A 25,989-nucleotide genomic window follows, 5' to 3' on the forward strand; every position below is an offset into this window, starting at 1 on the left:
GACTTCTAATTGTGTATATTGGCCTTGATTTGTAAACGGCCTGTCTTCCCCCGAAGGGCAGCAGTGTGTTCCCCACCCAGGGCGTGTGTAGACCCAGAGCCATGTTCCCCAGCCAGGGTGTGTAGACCCAGAGCCATGTTCCCCACTCAGGGTGTGTGTAGACCCAGAGCCATGTTCCCCACCCAGGGTGTGTAGACCCAGAGCCATGTTCCCCACCCAGGGTGTGTAGACCCAGAGCCATGTTCCCCACCCAGGGCATGTGTAGACCCAGAGGCATGTTCCCCACCCAGGGCGTGTGTAGACCCAGAGCCATGTTCCCCAACCAGGGTGTGTTCACCCAGAGCCATGTTCCCCACCCAGGGTGTGTAGACCCAGAGCCATGTTCCCCACTCAGGGTGTGTAGACCTAGAGCCATGTTCCCCACCCAGGGCGTGTGTAGACCCAGAGCCATGTTCCCACCCAGGCCGTGTAGACCCAGAGCCATATTCCCCACCCAGGGCGTGTGTAGACTCAGAGCCATGTTCCCCACCCAGGGTGTGTACACCCAGAGCCATATTCCCCACCCAGGGCGTGTATAGACCCAGAGCCATGTTCCCCACCCAGGGTGTGTAGACCTAGAGCCATGTTCCCCACCCAGGGCGTGTGTAGACCCAGAGCCATGTTCCCACCCAGGCCGTGTAGACCCAGAGCCATATTCCCCACCCAGGGCGTGTGTAGACTCAGAGCCATGTTCCCCACCCAGGGTGTGTACACCCAGAGCCATATTCCCCACCCAGGGCGTGTATAGACCCAGAGCCATGTTCCCCACCCAGGGTGTGTAGACCCAGAGCCATGTTCCCCACCCAGGGCGTGTAGACCCAGAGCCATGTTCCCCACCCGTATAGTATCTAGATACCGTATAGTATCTGAATAATACCGTATCGCTGGCCATTCCCAGACACACTGAGGTGTCTATACCATATAGTATCTGGATAATACTGTATCGCTGGCCTATGGGGTATAGGGGTGCCATTTGACCAGGGCCTATGGGGTATAGGGTACCATTTGACCAGGGCCTATGGGGTATAGGGTGCCATTTGACCAGGGCCTATTGGGTATAGGGGTACCATTTGACCAGGGCCTATGGGGTATAGGGTACCATTTGACCAGGGCCTATGGGGTATAGTGTACCATTTGACCAGGGCCTATGGGGTATAGGGTACCATTTGACCAGGGCCTATGGGGTATAGGGTACCATTTGACCAGGGCCTATGGGGTATAGGGTACCATTTGACCATGGCCTATGGGGTATAGGGGTACCATTTGACCAGGGCCTATGGGGTATAGGGTACCATTTGACCAGGGCCTATGGGGTATAGGGTACCATTTGACCAGGGCCTATGGGGTATAGGGGTACCATTTGACCAGGGCCTATGGGTTATAGGGTACCATTTAATCAACGCCACCTTCACCAGTCTAATCAACGCCACCTTCACAAACAGATCTGGGACCAGTCTAATCAACCTTCACAAACAGATCTGGGACCAGTCTAATCAACCTTCACAAACAGATCTGAGACCAGTCTAATCAACCTTCACAAACTGATCTGGGACCAGTCTAATCAACGCCACCTTCACAAACTGATCTGGGACCAGTCTAATCAACCTTCACAAACAGATCTGGGACCAGTCTAATCAACGCCACCTTCACAAACAGATCTGGGACCAGTCTAATCAACTTTCACAAACAGATCTGGGACCAGTCTAATCAACCTTCACAAACTGATCTGGGACCAGTCTAATCAACGCCACCTTCACAAACAGATCTGGGACCAGTCTAATCAACCTTCACAAACAGATCTGGGACTAGTCTAATCAACGCCACCTTCATGGAAGTGTTAGAACTACGAGTTATTACTGAGATTCTATCTGCAGTGGATTCATTCATTGGAACTCAAATATCCCATAATAAACCAGTGATTCCTGATTCCCGTGGCAATCTACAGATGACCAGGGATGTCCATGTACAGAGGTCTCTAGTTTTGATTTGACATTTTCTAGGACAACGGTTTGGTTTTCCTATGGGGACTTGGGCATTGTGTATAGGGTAGTCTGAAGCACATTGAAGCGATGAGAGTGGATACATGTCTTGGACAGCATGGACCACCACACAGTCCAACCCATGTATCTCTGGTGCTCTCTCTCTCAGCATTCAGCATGATACAGCCTGGTGTAGCAGTAACAATGCATGATGTCTCTCTGTGCTCTGTTGGTCTTGTCTGGCTGGATATGATCGTTATCGTCTGCTTTTCCCTCCCTCTGCAACCTCACAAACCTTGTTCATTTGAATCCATCATTCTGTTTTGAGCTTCATCTGTGCTGTTCTTCTGCCTGCATGTTTTACCGATGTTCCGAGTCTTTATGTAACCTGGTGTTTATCTAGAGAACATGGACCAGCAGCCCACAGTAATCACTTCATGTTCAGAGTTTTTATGTAACCTGCTGTTTATCTAGAGAACATGGGCCAGCAGCCCACAGTAATCACTTCATGTTCAGAGTCTTTATGTAACCTGCTGTTTATCTAGAGAACATGGGCCAGCAGCCCACAGTAATCACTTCATGTTCAGAGTCTTAATGTAACCTGCTGTTTATCTAGAGAACATGGGCCAGCAGCCCACAGTAATCACTTCATGTTCAGAGTCTTTATGTAACCTGCTGTTTATCTAGAGAACATGGGCCAGCAGCCCACAGTAATCATTTCCAAATCCTCAGGTATGGTAGAGGAAGCTTTGACTAAATCTGTACTCCCATATTCTATTGACACAGATTGTCCAGGCTCAAACTGACATTTACCTTCTCCTCCCTTTTTATCTCTCTTTCCTTTATCTCTCTCTCTCTCTTTCCTTTCTCTCTGTCTCTTTCCTTTCCCTCTCTCTCTCTTTCCTACCCTGTCTCCTCTCCCCCCTGTTCTCCTGCAGGGTAAAGTGGCCCAGACAGCCTGTATGTCAGCGTGTAAGCACCTGTCCACGTCCCTGATGCAGATGCTGTTGGACTGCGAGCTGAAACAGATCAGTATGGGAGCCGTTCAGCAGTTCAACCTGGACGTCATACAGTGTGAATGTAAGTGGAGTTAATGGGAGTTTACGCCATGCAGTGTGAATGATTGACAATACACACACACACACAACTCCCTATCACCCCCATGGAAACGGCCAGGGAGAGGGCTTTAATCGTAGAGGGCTACAGTAGACGTCAGTGTGAATGATTGACAATACACACACACACACACACAACTCCCTATCACCCCCATGGAAACGGCCAGGGAGACGGCTTTAATCGTAGAGGGGTACAGTAGACGTCAGTGTCAATGGAAGTAGAGGGGCTATTAGGTAGAGGAGGAGTTGAGCCTAATGGTGACTACATCCCTAATAGGGCACTACTTTGGTGACTATTCCCTATATAGGGCACTAGTTTATACTACAGCCCTATTCCCTATATAGTGCACTACTTTATACTACAGCCCTATTCCCTATATAGTGCACTACTTTATACTACTGCCCTATTCCCTATATAGTGCACTACTTTTGACCAGGGCCCATAGGGAATAGTGTTAAGGGTAGTTCAGACATACAGTGTGATTGTAAGTAGCGTTAAGGGTAGTTCAACCTAATGATGTTTGAACAAGAGGGATTGGGGCTTCAGAAATGTCCTGAGTCTATCCTAAATGCCACCTCATTCCTTTTATAGTGCACTACATTTAAAAAAAAAAAATAGTCAAAAGTAGTGCACTATGAAGGGAATAGGGTTCCATTTGGGACACTGACTCTGCCCTCAGAATGCCCTCCGCTAAAAGGCTGTGACAGAGCAGAGTTGACTCTCCTGTCTTTCACACACACACACACACACACACACACACACTCGCTCATAAGACACCCCTCTAGGAATCCAGTCAGTTGGTTCCTCCAAGGTAATCCTCCTGCTGTTAGTCAGAGTGGTGACTTATGCTCTAGCCTCTCCCTTGTCACTCTGCCTGCATCCCAAATAGCACCCTTTTCCCTATATAGTGCACTACTGTCGACCAGAGCCCTGTGAGCCCTGTAAAGGGGATAAGGTCCCATTTGGAACACATCCCCTACCCTCGAAACGAACTCTGCTGAACAGCTGTGTTGCGACAAATATTTCCTCATATTTACCTGGAAGCGGTTCTCCTACAGAGCAGATCAATCATCAGGTGTTTCACGGTCAATTATTAGGCAAGTGAGTATTCTGATCTTATCATTGTTTCTATTCACATTTTCCAACTCCAAACCATATAAACTTGAATGCTTATTGGATTTACTCATTTACAGGTGATGTGTATTTGTGTAATGAGGGAGGGTGTGGCGAAAGTGAATAACACTTTATATCAAGGTGTGCATAATTATTAGGCAGCCTCATTACCTCAGGTAAAATGGGCCAAAAAAAAGAAATTTAACTGACAATGAAAAGCCAAAAATGTAAAATTATTTTCAGACGGATGCGACACTCTTTAAATAGCTCAACTATTGAGGTGTGACCACCGGACATTCAAATGTTTTGCTGCAAATAGTCAACTGGGGCGCAAAAAAACGCATGGGGAAGAAAAGGCGCAAATTAACTGCAAAAAGACTTGAGAAGAATTAAACGTCAAACTACCAGGAACCCATTATCCTCCGGTGCCACCGTATTCCAGAACTGCAACCTACCTGGAGTGTTCAGAAGTACAAGGTGTCAAGTGCTCAGAGACATGGCCAAGGTCAAGAAGACTGAAACAAGACCACCACTGAATAAGATTCACAAGTTGAAGCGTCAAGATCGGGCAAAGAAATACCTGAAGACAGATTTTTCAAAGGTTTTATGGACAGATGAAATGAAAGTGACTCTTGATAGACCAAATGGATGGGCCCGTGGCTGGATCAGTAATGGACACAGGGCACCACTTTGAGTCAGGTGCCAGCAATGTGAAGGAGGGGTACTGGTATGGGCTACTATCACTGAGGATGAGGTAGTTGGACCTTTTCGGGTTAAAGATGGACTGAAACTCAACTCCAAAACCTACTGCCAGTTTCTGGAAGATTCTTTCGTCAAAAAGTGGTACAGGAAGAAGTCCTCAGCATTCTAGAAGGCCATGATCTTTATGCAGGACAATGCTCCATCACATGCATCCAAGTACTCCACTGCTTGGCTAGCCAGCAAGGGCCTCAAAGATGCCTGAATAATGACCTGGCCCCCTTCCTCACCTGACTTAAATCCTATTGAGAACTTGTGGGCCCTTCTCAAACGTGAGATTTACAGTGATGGAAGACAATACACCTTTTTGAAAAGCATTTGGGCGGCTGTGGTTGCTGCTTCAGCGAAAATTGATCGTGAACAGATCAAGAAACTGACAGACTCCATGGATGGAAGGTTCATGGCAGTTATTGAAAATAAGGGTGGCTATATTGGTCACTGAATATTTTTGAAAGGCCAAAAATGTTATATAATTGTCATTTTGTGTTACTTATCTGTTACACTTACTCTAAAAATTGAGAATAAACAAGTGAGTTGAGAGAAATTATTTTTGTAATTTAGTTGCCTAATAATTGTGCACACTTATATATTTCCCTGAGAAAGACAAAACTCACTTTTCCTTTGTTAAACATTCAGGTTTGAGGTTCAATAACATTTTGGATTGACTGAGAGCATTGTGTTTGTTCAACAATAAAATTAATCCCGAGGAATACAATTGTCCTAATAATTGTGCAAGCAGTGTAGTGTTTCACGGTGAAGTCGCTTAGCGTTTCACGGTGAAGTCGCTTAGCGTTTCACGGTCAAGTCGCTTAGCGTTTCACGGTCAAGTCGCTTAGCGTTTCACGGTCAAGTCGCTTAGCGTTTCACGGTCAAGTCGCTTAGCAGCGTTTCACGGTCAAGTCGCTTAGCGTTTCACGGTATACCAGCACCACAGTAATATATCAACCTCATGATACTTATGATACCAACATTTCAGAATACCCTAGTACTGTTTTATATGATACCAACATTTCAGAATCCCTTAGTACTGTTTTATATGATACCAACATTTCAGAATACCCTAGTACTGTTTTACATGATACCAACATTTCAGAATACCCTAGTACTGTTTTATATGATACCAACATTTCAGAATCCCCTAGTACTGTTTTATATGATACCAACATTTCAGAATCCCCTAGTACTGTTTTATATGATACCAACATTTCAGAATACCCTAGTACTGTTTTATATGATACCAACATTTCATAATCCCCTAGTACTGTTTTATGATACCAACATTTCAGAATACCCTAGTACTGTTTTATATGATACCAACATTTCAGAATACCCTAGTACTGTTTTATATGATACCAACATTTCAGAATACCCTAGTACTGTTTTATATGATACTACCAATCTAAAGACCCAGCTGGCTCCTGTTATCAAGTCAGTTTTGTTAATAAATTCACTTAAAATGGTTTAAGTAAAAGCATCTGTCTTTTTGTATGCACCGGTCCAATAATGTCGCCTCACCTAACAGCCATCTCCCCTGTGGCAGCTGTAGTCAGCCATCACTCACCTTCCAGCCATCACTCACAGCTGTAGTCAGCCATCACTCACCTTCCAGCCATCACTCACAGCTGTAGTCAGCCATCACTCACCTTCCAGCCATCACTCACCTTCCAGCCATCTCCCCTGTGGCAGCTGTAGTCAGCTGTAGTCCCTGTCTGGCGGGGATGCAGACCCAGATGAGTCCTCCGTTACAGTTGATATATTGGAGCAGCGTGTTTCTAACACCTCAGCACTTTGTTGACCCCAGTAGTCTGAATGTAAACTCCCTGACCTCCTCAGCACTGTGTTGACCCCAGTAGTCTGAATGTAAACTCCCTGACCTCCTCAGCACTGTGTTGACCCCAGTAGTCTGACTGTAAACTCCCTGACCTCCTCAGCACTGTGTTGACCCCAGTAGTCTGACTGTAAACTCCCTGACCTCCTCAGCACTGTGTTGACCCCAGTAGTCTGACTGTAAACTCCCTGACCACCTCAGCACTGTGTTGACTCCAGTAGTCTGACTGTAAACTCCCTGACCTCCTCAGCACTGTGTTGACCCCAATAGTCTGACTGTAAACTCCCTGACCTCCTCAGCACTGTGTTGACCCCAATAGTCTGACTGTAAACTCCCTGACCTCCTCTCACACCTCAGTCCTGGGTTGTGTTGCTGTCTGTCTCTGGGTTGTGTTGCTGTCTGTCTGTCTCTGGGTTGTGTTGCTGTCTGTCTGGCTCTGGGTTGTGTTGCTGTCTGTCTGGCTCTGGGTTGTGTTGCTGTCTGGCTGGCTCTGGGTTGTGTTACTGTCTGTCTGTCTGGCTCTGGGTTGTGTTGCTGTCTGTCTGGCTCTGGGTTGTGTTGCTGTCTGGTTGGCTCTGGGTTGTGTTGCTGTCTGTCTGGTTGGCTCTGGGTTGTGTTGCTGTCTGTCTGGCTGGCTCTGGGTTGTGTTGCTGTCTGTCTGGCTGGCTCTGGGTTGTGTTGCTGTCTGTCTGGCTGGCAGGCTCTGGGTTGTGTTGCTGTCTGTCTGGCTCTGGATTGTGTTGCTGTCTGGCTGGCTCTGGATTGTGTTGCTGTCTGGCTGGCTCTGGGTTGTGTTGCTGTCTGGCTGGCTGGCTCTGGGTTGTGTTGTTGTCTGGCTGGCAGGCTCTGAGTTGTGTTGCTATCTGTCTGGCTCTGGGTTGTTGTGCTGTCTGTCTGTCTCTGGGTTGTGTTGCTGTCTGTCTGTCTCTGGGTTGTGTTACTGTCTGTCTGTCTGGCTCTGGGTTGTGTTGCTGTCTGTCTGGCTCTGGGTTGTGTTGCTGTCTGGTTGGCTCTGGGTTGTGTTGCTGTCTGTCTGGTTGGCTCTGGGTTGTGTTGCTGTCTGGCTGGCTCTGGGTTGTGTTGCTGTCTGGCTGGCTCTGGGTTGTGTTACTGTCTGTCTGTCTGGCTCTGGGTTGTGTTGCTGTCTGTCTGGCTCTGGGTTGTGTTGCTGTCTGGTTGGCTCTGGGTTGTGTTGCTGTCTGTCTGGTTGGCTCTGGGTTGTGTTGCTGTCTGTCTGGCTGGCTCTGGGTTGTGTTGCTGTCTGTCTGGCTGGCTCTGGGTTGTGTTGCTGTCTGTCTGGCTGGCTCTGGGTTGTGTTGCTGTCTGTCTGGCTGGCAGGCTCTGGGTTGTGTTGCTGTCTGTCTGGCTCTGGGTTGAGTTGCTGTCTGGCTGGCTCTGGATTGTGTTGCTGTCTGGCTGGCTCTGGATTGTGTTGCTGTCTGGCTGGCTCTGGGTTGTGTTGCTGTCTGGCTGGCTGGCTGGCTCTGGGTTGTGTTGTTGTCTGGCTGGCAGGCTCTGAGTTGTGTTGCTATCTGTCTGGCTCTGGGTTGTTGTGCTGTCTGTCTGTCTCTGGGTTGTGTTGCTGTCTGTCTGTCTCTGGGTTGTGTTGATGTCTGTCTGGCTCTGGGTTGTGTTGCTGTCTGGCTGGCTCTGGGTTGTGTTGCTGTCTGTCTGTCTCTGGGTTGTGTTGCTGTCTGTCTGTCAGGCTCTGTGGGTCCAATAGTGTGTCTTAGGCTTTTGCGGTTTACCGTATTTGCCGTATAATGGGGTATTTGGACAAAGCCACAGGATGGTTGTTCAATACCGTTGAATCTATTTCTATGAAGTTTTTTAAATAAATTGTAATATTTGTAGCTAATTTAAGTAAATACCAGCAGTCAACTTGTGCAATACGTTAGGAGATAAAGAACAGTGCGTTCTTCATTTCACCTGTCACATTATTATGAAGTTTACGGTTGTCCCCGGTCATGTGTCACATTATTATGAGGTTTACGGTACTCCCCGGTCATGTGTCACATTATTATGAAGTTTACCGTAGTCCCCAGTCATGTGTCACATTATTATGAAGTTTACAGTAGTACCCGGTCATGTGTCACATTTATTATAAAGTTTACGGTTGTCCCCGGTCATGTGTCACATTATTATAAAGTTTACGGTAGTCCCCGGTCATGTGTCACATTTATTATGAAGTTTACGGTAGTCCCCGGTCATGTGTCACATTATTATGAAGTTTAATGTAGTCCCCAGTCGTGTCACATTATTATAAAGTTTACGGTTGTCCCCGGTCATGTGTCACATTATTATAAAGTTTACGGTAGTCCCCGGTCATGTGTCACATTATTATGAAGTTTACGGTAGTCCCGAGTCACGTGGTGTTTGTTTACAAGCACACAACAAGGAGATACCGGAGCCTTTGAGAGTCACTTACTGTTGTGCAACATGGGCCTGGCGATCTAATTACAGTATGGAATTCACAACTAAATGTTTGCCAGCTAGATATCTTGTAACTATACAGAATAAAAATATAAACGAATCAATTTCAACGATTTTACTGAGTTACAATTCATATAAAGAAATCAGTCAATTGAAATAAATAAATTAGTTCCTAATCTATTGATTACACATGACTGGGCAGGGGCGTAGCCATGGGTGGGCCTGGGAGAGCTTAGGCCCACTCACTGGGGAGCCAGGTCCAGCCAATCAGAAGGAGTTTTTCTGCACAAAAGAGCTTTATAGACAGAAAAACTCCTCAGTTTCATCCACTGTCGGGTGGCATTCAAATTGCCATCGATAAAATGCAATTGTGTTTGTTGTCTGTAGCTTATGCCTGCCCATACCATAACCCCACCTCCACCATGCGGCCAATACCATAACCCCACCTCCACCATGGGGCCCATACCATAACCCCACCTCCACCATGGGGCCCATACCATAACCCCACCACCACCATGGGGCCCATACCATAACCCCACCTCCACCATGGGGCCCATACCATAACCCCACCTCCACCATGGGGCCCATACCATAACCCCACCTCCACCATGGGGCACTCTATTCTCAACGTTGACATCAACAAACCGCTCGCCCTCACAACGTCATACATGTGGTCTATGGTTGAGAGGCAAAAATAAATATTGAGTGGAGGTGGCTTATGGTAGAGAAATTAACATAAAATTATCTGGCAACAGCTCTGGTGGACATTCCTGCAGTCAGCATGCCAGTTACACACTCCCTCAACTTGAGACATCTGTGGCGTTGTGTTGTGTGACAAAGCTGCACATTTTAGAGTAACCTTTTATTGTCCCCAGCACAAGGTGCACCTGTGTAATGATCATGCTTTTTAATCAGCTTCGTGATGTGCCACACCTGTCAGATGGATGGATTATCTTGGCAAAGAAGAAATGCGAAATGGGCTCCCGAGTGGCGCAGCGGTCTAAGGCACTGCATCTCGGTGCTAGAGGCGTCACTACAGACCCTGGTTCGATTCCAGGCTGTATCACAACCGGCCGTGATTGGGAGTCCCATAGGGCGATGCACATTTGGCCCAGCGTCGTTAGGGTTTGGCCGGGGGTAGCCATCATTGTAAATAAGAATTTGTTCTTAACTGACTTGCCTAATTAAATAAATAAACAATTTGTTCACAGAAAATTGGAGAGATAAGGTTTTAATGCATATGGACATTTCTGGTATCTTTTATTTCCGCTCATAAAACACGGGACCAACACTACATGTTGTTTATATTGTTGTTCAGTAGATTAAGTTAACTGTCTAAAATGTGCTAAATGCTCAGCAGTTCTGCATTTGGTTTGCTAATTTAGTAGCACGTTAGCTATCTAGCTAAATGGTTAGCTTCTTCCAAAATCAAACATTCGCTTGGTAACAGCAGAGAATCCCCTCGTGGATGAAGAGCCTTGCTGGCTAATATTAGTTTTGTGCGTATAGCAAATTGTGAGTAGCATTTTTGTTTGTTATTTGTATAGTTTAGGTCAGAAACTGTCAAATGTTCGCAATGCGCTCGTTAGCAATTAGTTAGCATTCTCTATGGGATTTTACATGTACTTGTTAGCATTGTGCAGCTTCGGAGTTACAAAGTGTCAGTGGAGTTTGAAAACAGCGCCCCCTTTGTGTTCAGTTCTGGTATTACCAAATATCCCAGTATGTATTAAAAAGAGGAAGCTAATTATTTTAGGCAGATTTTCTCTTTTCTGTCTCATCCTCTCCCACCGAATAAAGATTACGGTAAGGAATTCTTTCCAAATAATATTTTAAAAAAATGGAAAATGAACAAATGTACGGAAAGATCAGTGCGAAGGCCAAATTACAGAGGAAGAACTTTTTGAGGCTATTAAATCCTGTCTCACTCAATGTCTCATTTAAAGATCTAGATAACTTTTCTGTACTTTCTGGATTAAAACCTAATTATGTACAATAGTGTACAATATTACGTATTGGATCCTTAAAAAATACAACTTTTACATTAGCCTGCAGTGTACCTATAAAATGGGCTGATGGTGAAGTAGACATACTCGGTATTCATATCACAAAATATATAAATGAGCTCTACACAATGGATTTAAATAGAAAATGAGTAAAAAATAGACAAGATCCTGCAACCATGGAGAGGTAAATACCTGTCTATTTATGGAAAAATTTACCTAATTAACTCCTTAGTCATATCTCAGTTTACTTACTTACTTATGGCGCTGCCTACTCCTGATGATTCGTTTTTTAAATCATATGAGCACAAAAATATTTCGCTTTATCTGGGACGCTAAAAACCAGACAAAATAAAACGAGTCTATCTATATAATGAATATGTATTGGATGGGATGAGATTATTAAATATAAAAGCACTAAACCCTCTCTCTAAAAGCTTCACTCATTTAAAAGTTTTACTTGAACCCTAAATGGTTCTCCAGTAGATTACTAAGAAAAGCTCATCCATTGTTTATAAAATGGCCTTTTTGCCTTTGTGCAGATTGTCATGTCTCATTTTCGATTCATTGAAAATGATACTTTTTTTCAAACTATCTCTCTTCTTCAAAACAAGCATTTGCAGAGCTGGCTACAATTTCAATTTCATCCCCCTGAAAAGATACAACAAATATTACAACACATATTATGGCTGATCTCAAATGTGCTGGTTGATAAAATACCTGTATTTATGGGAAAGATGTTTGTAAAGGGTATTTTGTTCTTAAATGATATTGTACATTGTAATGGTAGAGTTATGTCCTTCATGGAGTTATCAGAATTGTACGGGAAGGTCTGCTCAATCCAAGAGTACAACCAATTGATTACAGCATTACCCCAAAAATGGAGGAGGCAGCGGGAGGAGGTAGGGAACTGGTCTGTCTGCTCAATATAAAGGATCAAAACTGACAGGAATAAAAATTGCATAAATAGGAAAGTATACCAGTTTCATTTGAGGACCAGGATGTTGACAGCTGTGCCATACAGATTGCAAAATAGTTGGGAAGAGATTTTTGATGTACTGATTCCCCAGTACAGTGTGTATGAGTTGATATATAAAACAACGCAAGATTCAAGACTTGGTGCTTTTCAGCTAAAATTATTATATAGAATTCCTGCCACCAACAAAATGTTGAATATTTGGGGCATAAAATCATCGAAGCTCTGCAGATTTTGTTGTGAGGATACAGAATCAATAGACCATTTATTTTGGTATTACCCTCAGGTAGCCTGTTTCTGGTCTCAGGTTCAGGAATGGCTAAAAATGCATAACATTGATCTGAAATTGACCCTAGAAATAGTACTGTTAGGAGATCTGGAGAAACCGGGTCAGTCAATTACTAATATACTAATACTCTTAGTAAAAGTATTTATCTTCAACTCGCAATCTGTGGATTCTATTCGATTAGATAGATTGAAATTGTACGTTAAACATCACAGCATAGTTGATAGATGTTGTTAAACATCACAGCATAGTTGATAGATGTTGTGTTGCGTAGAAACCCGAAGTGGGTGGCCAGCAGAGATGGATGGGATCGGCTGAGGGAAGCGGAGGGTTGGGATGTGGAATTGGAGACAAGTGGGAGTGGAGTTGCTGTGTGAGAGAGAGAATGATGGTCAAAGATAAAAGTTTAAAAAAAAAATGTTTTGAAGTCTAAATAAACATAATAAAAAGTCAGTTTGAATGACACTAAGTCGCAGGATGTAGTTATTGACCCTGGATGCTTCTGTGTGTCTCTCTGAATGGGAATCTGTTGGATGACTGGTAGGATGTAGTTATTGAGCGGCTTCACTGCTAGTATAATGTATGTTTCGAATATTCAATAAATAATAAATGAAAAAAATCCCAGTATGGAACAAAGTCGGGATGAAGCTATGACAGTCTGGATACTGCCCAAGCCTAGTGTCTCTGGAGGTCCAGCCTAGTGTCTCTGGAGGTCCAGCCTAGTGTCTCTGGAGGTCCAGCCTAGTGTCTCTGGATGTCCAGCCTAGTGTCTCTGGAGGTCCAGCCTAGTGTCTCGTCTCTGGAGGTCCAGCCTAGTCAGTTAAGGACAAATTCTTATTTACAATGAGGGCCTACCCCTCGGCCAAACCCGGACGATGCTGGGCCAATTGTGCGCCGCCCTATGGGACTCACAATCACGGCCGGTTATGATGCAGCCTGGATTCGAACCAGGGTGTCTGTAGTGACGCCTCAAGCACTGAGATGCAGTGCCTTAGACCGCTGCGCCACTCGGGGGCCCCTGTTGGCCAGGGCCGTGACAGCTGAGTTTCTGTGTGTGTGTGTCTTGGTCTTGTACCCGGTACTCTCCTGAGGCCCCTCAGGGGGCCCCCTGATGGCCAGGGCCGTGACAGCTGAGTTTCTGTCTGTGTGTGTCTTGGTCTTGTACACGGTACTCTCCTGAGGCCCCTCAGGGGGCCCCCTGATGAAGGGTGAACCAGAGTTCAGCTCCTGGGATCAGCACGCCGGTTCATATGTCTCTAAGGGAATCTATTAACATTTCAAACGTAGAGTCGTCCCAAGACATTTCAGCTCTTATAAGAGGTTAAAGTTTTTAGGCGATCATGCAGTGTCTTAATCTTAACTTGACTCTGTTTTTTGATTTCATTTATTCTCACTGTAAAGCACTTTATATAAAGGTTGATTTACCCTCTGACAGAATAAATATAGCTTCTGTAGCCTTATCAGTGACAGCGGGGGATGATTGGCTGTTACTGTCGTCTCTCCCTGCTCCAGTGTTTGCCAGCTCAGAGCCGGTGCCAGGATTCCAGGGGGACACTTTACAGCTGGCCTTCATCGACCTCCGGCAGGTAAGCAGTATGTCCCTCATCCTACAGCCCGACATGTTCCCCTGTCCTGTTTCCCTGTCCTGTTCCCCTGTCCTGTTCCCCAACACAACCTCTCCTCTGACCGACTGTTCCCCTGTCCTGTTCCCCAACACAACCTCGCCTCTGACCGACTGTTCCCCTGTCCTGTTCCCCTGTCCTGTTCCCCAACACAACCTCTCCTCTGCTACACTGCTGTCTTTTTTCCTGACTAACTCCCAGAATAATGTCCTCTGTGTGTGTGTTGATTCAGCTGCTGGACCTGTTCATGGTTTGGGACTGGTCTACGTACCTGGCTGACTACGGACAGCCCACCTCCAAGTACCTCCGGGTCAACCCTTCCACTGCACTAGCACTTTTAGAGAAGTGAGTACTGCCGTTTCTACCGTCTTTACTCAATGTGTAGTCAGTTTGTATTTCTACTTTCTACTGTCTTTACTCAATGTGTAGTCAGTTTGTAGTTCTACTTTCTACTGTCTTTACTCAATGTGTAGTCAGTTTGTAGTTCTACTTTCTACTGTCTTTACTCAATGTGTAGTCAGTTTGTAGTTCTACTTTCTACTGTCTTTACTCAATGTGTAGTCAGTTTGTAGTTCTACTTTCTACTGTCTTTACTCAATGTGTAGTCAGTTTTTAATTCTACTGTCTTTACTCAATGTGTAGTCAGTTTGTAGTTCTACTGTCTTTACTCAATGTGTAGTCAGTTTGTAGTTCTACTGTTTTTACTCAATGTGTAGTCAGTTTGTAGTTCTACTTTCTACTGTCTTTACTCAATGTGTAGTCAGTTTGTAGTTCTACTGTCTACTGTCTTTACTCAATGTGTAGTCAGTTTGTAGTTTTACTGTCTCCACTCAATGTGTAGTCAGTTTGTAGTTCTACTGTTTTTACTCAATGTGTAGTCAGTTTGTAGTTCTACTGTTTTTACTCAATGTGTAGTCAGTTTGTAGTTCTACTGTCTCCACTCAATGTGTAGTCAGTTTGTAGTTCTACTGTCTTTACTCAATGTGTAGTCAGTTTGTAGTTCTACTTTCTACTGTCTTTACTCAATGTGTAGTCAGTTTGTAGTTCTACTGTCTCCACTCAATGTGTAGTCAGTTTGTAGTTCTACTGTTTTTACTCAATGTGTAGTCAGTTTGTAGTTCTACTGTTTTTACTCAATGTGTAGTCAGTTTGTAGTTCTACTGTCTCCACTCAATGTGTAGTCAGTTTGTAGTTCTACTGTCTTTACTCAATGTGTAGTCAGTTTGTAGTTCTACTTTCTACTGTCTTTACTCAATGTGTAGTCAGTTTGTAGTTCTACTGTCTTTACTCAATGTGTAGTCAGTTTGTAGTTCTACTGTCTACTGTCTTTACTCAATGTGTAGTCAGTTTGTAGTTCTACTGTCTTTACTTAATGTGTAGTCAGTTTGTAGTTCTACTGTCTACTGTCTTTACTCAATGTGCAGTCAGTTTGTAGTTCTACTGTCTACTGTCTTTACTCAATGTGTAGTCAGTTTGTAGTTCTACTGTCTTTACTCAATGTGTAGTCAGTTTGTATTTCTACTGTCTTTATTCAATGTGTAGTCAGTTTGTATTTCTACTTTCTACCGTCTTTACTCAATGTGTAGTCAGTTTGTAGTTCTACTGTCTTTACTCAATGTGTAGTCAGTTTGTATTTCTACTGTCTTTATTCAATGTGTAGTCAGTTTGTATTTCTACTTTCTACTGTCTTTACTCAATGTGTAGTCAGTTTGTAGTTCTACTGTCTTTACTCAATGTGTAGTCAGTTTGTATTTCTACTTTCTACTGTCTTTACTCAATGTGTAGTCAGTTTTTAATTCTACTGTCTTTACTCAATGTGTAGTCAGTTTGTAGTTCTACTGTCTTTACTCAATGTGTAGTCAGTTTGTAGTTCTACTGTCTTTACTCAATGTGTAGTCAGTTTGTAGTTCTACTTTCTACTGTCTTTACTCAATGTGTAGTCAGTTTGTAGTTCTACTGTCTTTACTCAATGTGTAGTCAGTTTGTATTTCTACTTTCTACTGTCTTTACTCAATGTGTAGTCAGTTTTTAATTCTACTGTCTTTACTCAATGTGTAGTCAGTTTGTAGTTCTACTGTCTTTACTCAATGTGTAGTCAGTTTGTAGTTCTACTGTCTTTACTCAATGTGTAGTCAGTTTGTAGTTCTACTTTCTACTGTCTTTACTCAATGTGTAGTCAGTTTGTAGTTCTACTGTCTTTACTCAATGTGTAGTCAGTTTGTATTTCTACTTTCTACTGTCTTTACTCAATGTGTAGTCAGTTTGTAGTTCTACTGTCTTTACTCAATGTGTAGTCAGTTGTAGTTCTACTGTCTTTACTCAATGTGTAGTCAGTTTTTAGTTCTACTGTCTCCACTCAATGTGTACTCAGTTTGTAGTTCTACTGTCTTTACTCAATGTGTAGTCAGTTTGTAGTTCTACTGTCTTTACTCAATGTGTAGTCAGTTTGTAGTTCTACTGTCTTTACTCAATGTGTAGTCAGTTTGTAGTTCTACTGTCTTTACTCAATGTGTAGTCAGTTTGTATTTCTACTGTCTTTATTCAATGTGTAGTCAGTTTGTATTTCTACTTTCTACCGTCTTTACTCAATGTGTAGTCAGTTTGTAGTTCTACTGTCTTTACTCAATGTGTAGTCAGTTTGTAGTTCTACTGTCCTGGTTAGACCGAACTTAGTCAGGCTGTCTTCTCAAGCCTTCTCTACATATTCACTACTAGACCCCTTAGTCTGTATCTGTTATCTACATATCTACATATTCACTACTAGACCTCTTAGTCTGTATCTGTTATCTACATATCTACATATTCACTACTAGACCTCTTCGTCTGTATCTGTTGTCTACATATTCACTACTAGACCTCATAGTCTGTATCTGTTATATACATATTCACTACTTGACCCCTTACTCTGTATCTGTTATCTACATATCTACATATTCACTACTAGACCTCTTAGTCTGTATCTGTTATCTACATATTCACTACTAGACCTCTTAGTCTGTATCTGTTATCTACATATTCACTACTAGACCTCTTAATCTGTATCTGTTATCTACATATCTACATTTTCACTACTAGACCTCTTAGTCTGTATCTGTTATCTACATATTCACTACTAAACCTCTTAGTCTGTATCTGTTATCTACATATTCACTACCAGACCTCTTAGTCTGTATCTGTTATCTACTACTAGACCTCTTAGTGTGTATCTACATATCTACATATTCACTACTAGACCCCTTAGTGTGTATCTGTTATCTTCATATTCACTACTAAACCTCTTAGTCTGTATCTGTTATCTACATATTCACTACTAGACCTCTTAGTCTGTATCTGTTATCTACATATCTACATATTCACTACTAGACCCCTTACTCTGTATCTGTTATCTTCATATCTACATTTTCACTACTAGACCTCTTAGTCTGTATCTGTTATCTACATATCTACATATTCACTAGTAGACCTCTTAGTATGTATCTGTTATCTACATATCTACATATTCACTAGTAGACCTCTTAGTATGTATCTGTTATCTACATATTCACTACTAGACCTCTTAGTCTGTATCTGTTATCTACATATCTACATATTCACTACTAGACCTCTTAGTCTGTATCTGATATCTACATATCTACATATTCACTACTAGACCTCTTAGTGTGTATCTACATATCTACATATTCACTACTAGCCCTCTTAGTCTGTATCTGTTATCTACATATTCACTACTAGACCTCTTAGTCTGTATCTGTTATCTACATATCTACATATTCACAACTAGACCTCTCAGTCTGTATCTGTTATCTACATATTCACTACTTGTTCTTTTCTCTTGTCTACTTGACCTTTGAACCTCTACCATCCAGAGTCTACAGGGGGTATGTTACACATTTTGGCTTATCTGTTTCTTCCCATAGTCTGGTGTCCATTGAAATTAATTTACACCGTATGGGTTAAGGGTCATTCACACCGTATGGGTTAAGGGTCATTCACACCATATGGGTTAAGGGTTATTTACACCATATGGGTTAAGGGTCATTTACCAAATAAAATAAGTCTCTATTCTTTAACTGGGCAATAAGCCAAAACCCTGTACCTACTCTATCCAACAATCTGTGGTTTGATGTTTCTCCTGATGTATCTCCCCCGCTCTCTCTCTCTCTCTCTCTCTCTCTCTCTCTCTCTCTGGCTCTCTCTGGCTCTCTGGCTCTCTCTCTCTCTGGCTCTCTCTCTCTGGCTCTCTCTCTCTGGCTCGCTCTGGCTCGCCCTCTCTGGCTCTGGTTCGCTCTGGCGCTTGCTCTCTCTCTCCCTCACTCTCTCTCTCTCTCGCTCTCTCTCCATCTTTCTCCATCTCGCTCTGGCTCACTCTCTCACTCTGGCTCGCTCTGGCTGGCTCTCCCTCTCTCGCTCTGGTTCGCTCTGGCGCTTGCTCTCTCTCCCTCACTCTCTCGCTCTCTCCACCTCTCTCTCCATCTCGCTCTGGCTCGCTCTCTCTCTCTCTGGCTTTCTCCATCTCTCTCTCCCTCTCTCTCCCTCTCTCCATCTCTCTCTCCATCACTCTCCCTCTCTCCATCTCTCTCTCCTCCAGAATGAAGGACACCAGTAAGAAGAACAACATATTTTCTCAGTTCAGGAAGAATGACAGAGACAAACAGAAGCTGATTGAGACAGTGGTGAAACAGCTGAGGAGCCTGGTCAATGGGATGTCTCAACACTCCTAGAAACAGACACACAGACACACAGACAGACACACAGACACACAGACACACAGACAGACAGACAGACACCAACCAGCCAGATTCGATGCATATTGTAAATAAGGAGAACACAACACACACGCACACACACACACACACACACACACACACAGGGACATCAAGCTAAAAACAGTTTCTCTGTCAGGAATGAGAAAATAGTGAAATGTTTTAAATGTATTTTTTAAAAGGCTCAGAATACTATGTTTTGTATATAGTGAGAGAGTTGCAGTGATTTGTATCACCACGGTGTTGCGATGGTGATGTAAGGAATGTAAAGATATCTCAGATGAAGACTGAACAGGAAGCTGATGGTCACTAGGTGAAGTGGCCCAGATAGGGGACTGAGCCATCAAGCAGAGGCTCCAATCCCCCCCGAGCCCTATGCACCCTATCCGCCCTGCTCCAAAAAGTAGTGCACTATGTAGGGAATAGGGCCCTGGTCTAAAGTAGTGCTCTATATAGGGAATAGGGCGCTGGTCTAAAGTAGTGCACTATATAGGGAATAGGGCCCTGGTCTAATGTAGTGCACTATATAGGGAATAGGGCTCTGGTCAACAGTAGTGCACTATATAGGGAATAGGGCCCTCGTCTAATGTAGTGCACTATATAGGGAATAGGGTCGTGGTCTAAAGTAGTGCACTATATAGGAAATAGGGCCCTGCTCTAAAGTAGTGCACTATATAGGGAATAGGGCCCTGCTCTAAAGTAGTGCACTATATAGTGAATAGGGCCCTGGTCTAATGTTGTGCACTATATAGGGAATAGGGCCCTGGTCTAATGTAGTGCACTATATATAGGGAATAGGGTCCTGGTCTAAAGTAGTGCACTATATAGGGAATAGGGTCCTGCTCAAAAAAGTAGTGCACTATATAGGAAATAGGGCCCTGCTCTAAAGTAGTGCACTATATAGGGAATAGGGCCCTGCTCTAAAGTAGTGCACTATATAGTGAATAGGGCCCTGGTCTAATGTTGTGCACTATATAGGGAATAGGGCCCTGGTCTAATGTAGTGCACTATATATAGGGAATAGGGCCCTGGTCTAATGTAGTGCACTATATAGGGAATAGGGCCCTGGTCTAAAGTAGTGCACTATATAAGGAATAGGGCCCTGCTCTAAAGTAGTGCACTATATATTGGATAATATTTAACACTACAGAGAATCACGCTGGGATGTGTCACAAATGTCGTCCTATTTCCACAGGGCTCTGGTCAATGCCAGGGATGCACTCGCTCCCCGTCTCTGCCAAGTCGTTCAGCCCAGCTTGAATCAAAACGGCTTTGATTAGTGTCCAAATGATCTGCATGAACATAGTTCCACTGTTTAAACCCAGTACAGGACCAGAGACCTTTGTTCATTTACACTCAAACTATTATCTTTTGACAAGAAAAGACACCCAAAATCATGTTTTTTGTTTTGTTTTGTATCAGCCAATTTATTAGCTAAATCGATTTCTTCTTGCATCCCAAAAAATTCTACTTGTTTTTGTTCCTCAGGGTAAATGAAAGCTTTGGTTTCAAATGCTTTAGAATCTACCGTTAAGACATTTCAAGAAAAACAGCAATAAGGATCTAGTCTAGCCGCAGGTTCTGCTTAACAGAACGACTTCTGTCTCAAATCTCAATCACATTTCACAGTTGGACTTATGGTTTTTAATCTCTGCTACTTTTTTAAACAGGCATTTTGCACTGAATAGCTATTTCAGTTAGCCTTTTTTGTTTTGTTTTTATATATATATATATATATATATATATATATATATATATATATATATATATATATATATATAAATAGTTGCTTGTAAATGTCATTGTACATACCTGCATATTTTGTAAAGAAAATAAGAATGCCGGTTTCCTTCTGTTAACGAATAAAAAATGAGTTTGTTGTTATGAGATGCATCTCTTTAAATCTAAATATGTAAATGAATTAGTCTTTCAATGAATTAAATTAACTACTATTAGTCAATACATCACCTGGTGAGAAATGTAATTTTTCTCAATTTTTTTGTGGGGGGTTTCTAGTGTCGTAGTCAAAACAGGAAATCACTATTGAATAACCCGCTCCACGTTCCAATGTGAAATGAACTGAGTGTTTCGTAAGGATGGACTGCCGTGGCGGGGTTAGAGAATACGCCCCCTGTAACCTAATTTTATTTTGTTTTTATTTGTGTGCAGTAATAAAAATGTGTTCTCTCAATCAAACGCAGACTGTTGTGTGTGTGTATATATATATATATTATATATATATATATATCAAAGCATTTGAGTTGTTAAGTATTGACAGAAATGGTTTGCGTTGTTGACATCACAGGAAGTTGATAACACGAGATATTTTACCGATGACATCTTGTCTTTATGGGAAGCTAGTTAGCTAGCTTATCTCAGGCCTAGAGGAGGGCGCGATCACTGGAGATGGAGGGATGACACCATCCTCGGGGCCCAGCCTGGCAGACGAACGTACACAGTCCCCCCCATGCAGAGGAGGAGGATCTGTCGTAAATACTGTGAAGGACACAGCTGTGAAGGTTTCCCTGGGCATCACGAAACAACAGGCTGAACAACCTGCTGCTCTAAGCCGTCCTGACAGGATATCCACACTACAACCCCAGTCCGTTTTCATTTAGTCAACATCTGCCTGCCAGAGAGGTAAAGGGGTTTAGGCTACCTGACTGAAACAACAAAAAAAATGTTTTTTATTTATTTCACCTTTATTTAAATCCAGGTAGGCAAGTTGAGAACAAGTTCTCATTTACAACTGCGACCTGGCCAAGATAAAGCAAATCAGTTCAACAACATACAACAACACAGAGTTACACATGGAGTAAAACAAACATACAGTCAATAATACAGTAGAAAAATAAGTATATGTACAATGTGAGCAAATGAGGTGAGATAAGGGAGGTAAAGGCAAAAAAAGACCATGGTGGCAAAGTAAATACAATATAGCAAGTAAAACACTGGAATAGTAGATTTGCAGTGGAAGAAAGTGCAAAGTATAAATAGAAATAATGGGGTGCAAAGGAGCAAAATAAATACAGTAGGGGATGAGGTAGTTGTTTGGGCTAAATTATAGATGGGCTATGAAGTGTTGGAGCGAGAGTTATCTCGTCATGGTCAAATTGTATCAACAATAAAGAAGGTTCTTTTTGGATGTAAATCTCCGTTGCTGAAACATGTCGTGTCTCATAGGAGACAAGTGCATATGATTTTAAAAAAGGACACTGATGAAATGAATTTAGCATTCAGTTTTAAGATTGATGGATTTGATTATGTCTTCTACGCTTCTACTGAATCAATGAAATGCTTTGGCTGTGGAAGAGAGGGGCATTTGGTGCGTAATTGTCCCGAGAATGAGCACGCAGAGCCCGGTAGCAGCTCTAGTGCTGGTGCAGCTAACGCACCACCGCGAAGGGATGAACATGCTAAGGGTGCAGGGGAAGGGAGAAGGTGGGCAGATGTGGTAGGAAAAGTAGGAGAGGAAGGCAGTGTGGATAAGGGGGCAATTGTGGTAGATCAGAACAAAGAGGGAGGGGAAACAGTCGGTGAGATTGCGATTGCCGTCGCTGAGGTGGTGCTGGAAAATGAAATTGGAGGTCAAGAGGAGATTGAAAACAGCTGCTTCCTTTTCCATTATTCCAAAGTACCGAGGAGTAAGAGGAAGAATGAAAGGGGTGGGGAAGGGTCTAATTCCAAGAGGAAGGTAGAGATTGATAAATCACTTGAAGATAAACAGATTGTAGAGATGGTGGAGTTTTCTTCTGGGGAGGATAGCGAGAGTGAGTCATCTGACGCGTCACAACAAAATAGTGAGATAAATGGGGTGGAAGGGAGGTATGGGATTGAGAAGGTACGTCAATTTCTGAAGTTGACAAAAGGGAAGAAATATATGCAGGATTACAATGTAACAGATTTTTTCCCTGAAAGCGAATTGTTTATTGATTCAGCAAAGTTTATGATGTCAAAAATAACGGGGAGGTTTGACAAGCCCTGAAATTGCTAGACTCAAGAAAGTGGTCGCGAGAGTGATAAGTGATGTAAATTCAAAAGAAAATGAAAGAGTTCAGTCGCAGTTTTAACTCTGTAAAGAGATGTGGTTTCTGGGTCTTCCTCTGTATTTTTTTATCACCCATGAGCAGTTTTAAGATTTCTTCTTTAAACGTAAATGGGGCAAGAGACATAAAAAAAAAGCCATAGTGTATGAGAGGGAATACTCTAAACCCTGGGTCAACAGTCACCTTCTACTGCTGAGGGAATACTCTAAACCCTGGGTCAACAGTCACCTTCTACTGCTGAGGGAATACTCTAAACCCTGGGTCAACAGTCACCTACTGCTGCTGAGGGAACACTCTAAACCCTGGGTCAACAGTCACCTTTTACTGCTGAGGGAACACTCTAAACCCTGGGTCAACAGTCACCTACTGCTGCTGAGGGAATACTCTAAACCCTGGGTCAACAGTCACCTTCTACTGCTGAGGGAATACTCTAAACCCTGGGTCAACAGTCACCTTCTACTGCTGAGGGAATACTCTAAACCCTGGGTCAACAGTCACCTTCTACTGCTGAGGAAACACTCTAAACCCTGGGTCAACAGTCACCTTTTACTGCTGAGGGAACACTCTAAACCCTGGGTCAACAGTCACCTACTGCTGCTGAGGGAACACTCTAAACCCTGGGTCAACAGTTACCTTCTACTGTTGAGGGAATACTCTAAACCCTGGGTCAACAGTCACCTTCTGGAAATGCTGGAGTCTTTGTTTAAAGCTGTAGGGGAGATTTTCAATAACACTGTTTTTATTTTGGGGTTTCAATATAGTAAGCAACAGAAAAGAAAATGTCAACTGTTAAATTTTTTGGGGGGACAAGCTAAGATGTCAATTTTTCTGAGTAGGAAATATAAGATAGAAACGGGATATGGGGAGGAGGTAAGATGTGTTTTTAAAGGATTATTGAAAGTAAGAATAAAAGTGGATTTTGAGTTCTTCTCAGCTGTAAAAGGTCTCCCATTGTTTGAGGAGAAGTGGGCATACGAAGGAGCGCTTTGTTTTGTAGAGGAGGGGAAACTATTTTTTGTTGATGAAATAAGTTGAATGTATATTTTCTTTTGTATTTTTGTATTTTTTTTTTTATTATTTTTTTTTTTTTTAATGAATTACATTTGTTGTTTCATTTCTGAAAAGACAGTGTGTCATTATTTATGTTAACTTGAGTATAAAATAAAGGTTTTATAAAAACTCAAAACTCTCTCTCTCTCTCTGTGTGGCTCGCTCTCGCTCTCTGTGTAGCTCGCTCTCTCTCTCTCTGTGTGGCTCGCTCTCTCTCTCTCTCTCTCTGTGTGGCTCGCTCTCTCTCTCTGTGTGGCTCTCTCTCTCTCTGTGTGGCTCGCTCTCTCTCTCTCTCTCTGTGTGGCTCGCTCTCTCTCTCTGTGTGGCACGCTGTGGCTCGCTCTCTCTCTCTCTCTCTGTGTGGCTCGCTCCCTCTCTCTGTGTGGCTCGCTTTCTCTCTCTGTGTGGCTCTCTCTCTCTGTGTGGCTCGCTCCCTCTCTCTGTGTGGCTCGCTTTCTCTCTCTGTGTGGCTCTCTCTCTCTGTGTGGCTCGCTCTCTCTCTCTGTGTGGCTCGCTCTCTCTCTGTGTGGCTCGCTCTCTCTCTCTCTCTCTGTGTGGCTCGCTCTCTCTCTCTCTCTCTGTGTGGCTCGCTCTCTCTCTGGCTCGCTCTCTCTCTCGCTCGCTCTCTCTCGCTCGCTCTCTCTCTCTCTGTGTGGCTCGCTCTCTCTCTGTGTGGCTCGCTCTCGCTCGCTCTCTCTCTCTCTGTGTGGCTCGCTCTCTCTCTCTCTCTCTCTCTCGCTCTCTCTCTCTCTGTGTGGCTCTCTCTCTCTCTCTCTCTCTCTCTCGCTCTCTCTCTCTCTGTGTGGCTCGCTCTCTCTCTCGCTCTCTCTCTCTCTGTGTGGCTCGCTCTCTCTCTCTCTCTCTCTCTCGCTCTCTCTCTCTCTGTGTGGCTCGCTCTCTCGCTCTCTCTCTCGCTCTCTCTGTGTGGCTCGCTCTCTCTCTCTCTCTGTGTGGCTCGCTCTCTCTCTCTCTCTCTGTGTGGCTCGCTCTCTCTCTCTCTCTCTGTGTGGCTCGCTCTCTCTCTCTCTGTGTGGCTCGCTGTGGCTCGCTCTCTCTCTCTCTCTCTGTGTGGCTCGCTACCTCTCTCTGTGTGGCTCGCTTTCTCTCTCTGTGTGGCTCACTCTCTCTCTCTGTGTGGCTCGCTCTCTCTCTCTGTGTGGCTCGCTCTCTCTCTGTGTGGCTCGCTCTCTCTCTCTCTCTCTGTGTGGCTCGCTCGCTCTCTCTCTCTGTGTGGCTCGCTCGCACTCTCTCTCTGTGCAGCTCGCTCGCTCTCTCTCTCTGCGTGGCTCGTTCGCTCTCACGCTCGCTCTCTTTCTCTCGCTCTCTCTCTCTCTCTCTCTGTGTGGCTCGCTCTCTCTCTCGCTCTCTCTCTCTCTGTGTGGCTCGCTCTCTCTCTCTGCGTGTCTCTCTCTCTCTCTCTCTCTCTCTGTGTGGCTCGCTCTCTCTCTCTCTCTCTGTGTGGCTCGCTCTCTCTCTCTCTCTGTGTGGCTCGCTCTCTCTCTGGCTCGCTCTCTCTCTCGCTCGCTCTCTCTCTCTCGCTCGCTCTCTCTCTCTCTGTGTGGCTCGCTCTCTCTCTGTGTGGCTCGCTCTCGCTCTCGCTCGCTCTCTCTCTCTCTATCTGGCTCGCTCTCTCTCTCTCTCTCTCTGTGTGGCTCGCTCGCTCTCTCTCTCTGTGTGGCTCGCTCGCTCTCTCTCTCTGTGTGGCTCGCTCGCTCTCTCTCTCTGTGTGGCTCGCTCGCTCTCTCTCTCTGCGTGGCTCGTTCGCTCTCTCGCTCGCTCTCTTTCTCTCGCTCTCTCTCTCTCTCTCTCTGTGTGGCTCGCTCTCTCTCTCTGTGTTGCTCGCTCTCTCTCTCGCTCTCTCTCTCTGTGTGGCTCGCTCTCTCTCTCTCTCTGTGTGGCTCTCTCTCTCTCTCTCTCTCTGTGTGGCTCGCTCTCTCTCTCTCTCTGTGTGGCTCGCTCTCTCTCTCTCTCTCTGT

At 44.0% G+C, this 25,989-nt stretch overlaps 1 protein-coding gene across 5 annotated transcripts in view; it reads left to right on the forward strand.

Moving 5' to 3' along the window:
* The window catches only part of LOC106563898 (exocyst complex component 6), a 272,390-nt gene extending 251,277 nt beyond the window's left edge, over nucleotides 1–21,113 (forward strand). For all 5 annotated transcript variants that reach the window (XM_045714200.2, XM_045714203.2, XM_082978789.1 and 2 more), the window contains 4 exons: nucleotides 2,957–3,098; nucleotides 14,045–14,118; nucleotides 14,387–14,499; nucleotides 18,743–21,113. In XM_045714200.2, coding sequence (XP_045570156.1) covers nucleotides 2,957–3,098; nucleotides 14,045–14,118; nucleotides 14,387–14,499; nucleotides 18,743–18,875 — 462 coding nt within the window. In that variant the 3' untranslated portion in view covers nucleotides 18,876–21,113. The remainder of the gene's footprint in view (nucleotides 1–2,956; nucleotides 3,099–14,044; nucleotides 14,119–14,386; nucleotides 14,500–18,742) is intronic.
* The last annotated feature ends 4,876 nt before the right edge of the window (nucleotides 21,114–25,989 follow it).

The sequence above is a fragment of the Salmo salar genome, chromosome 01 (genome assembly GCF_965601325.2).
Source record: "Salmo salar chromosome 01, fSalSal1, whole genome shotgun sequence".
Taxonomy (NCBI): Eukaryota; Metazoa; Chordata; class Actinopteri; order Salmoniformes; family Salmonidae; genus Salmo; species Salmo salar.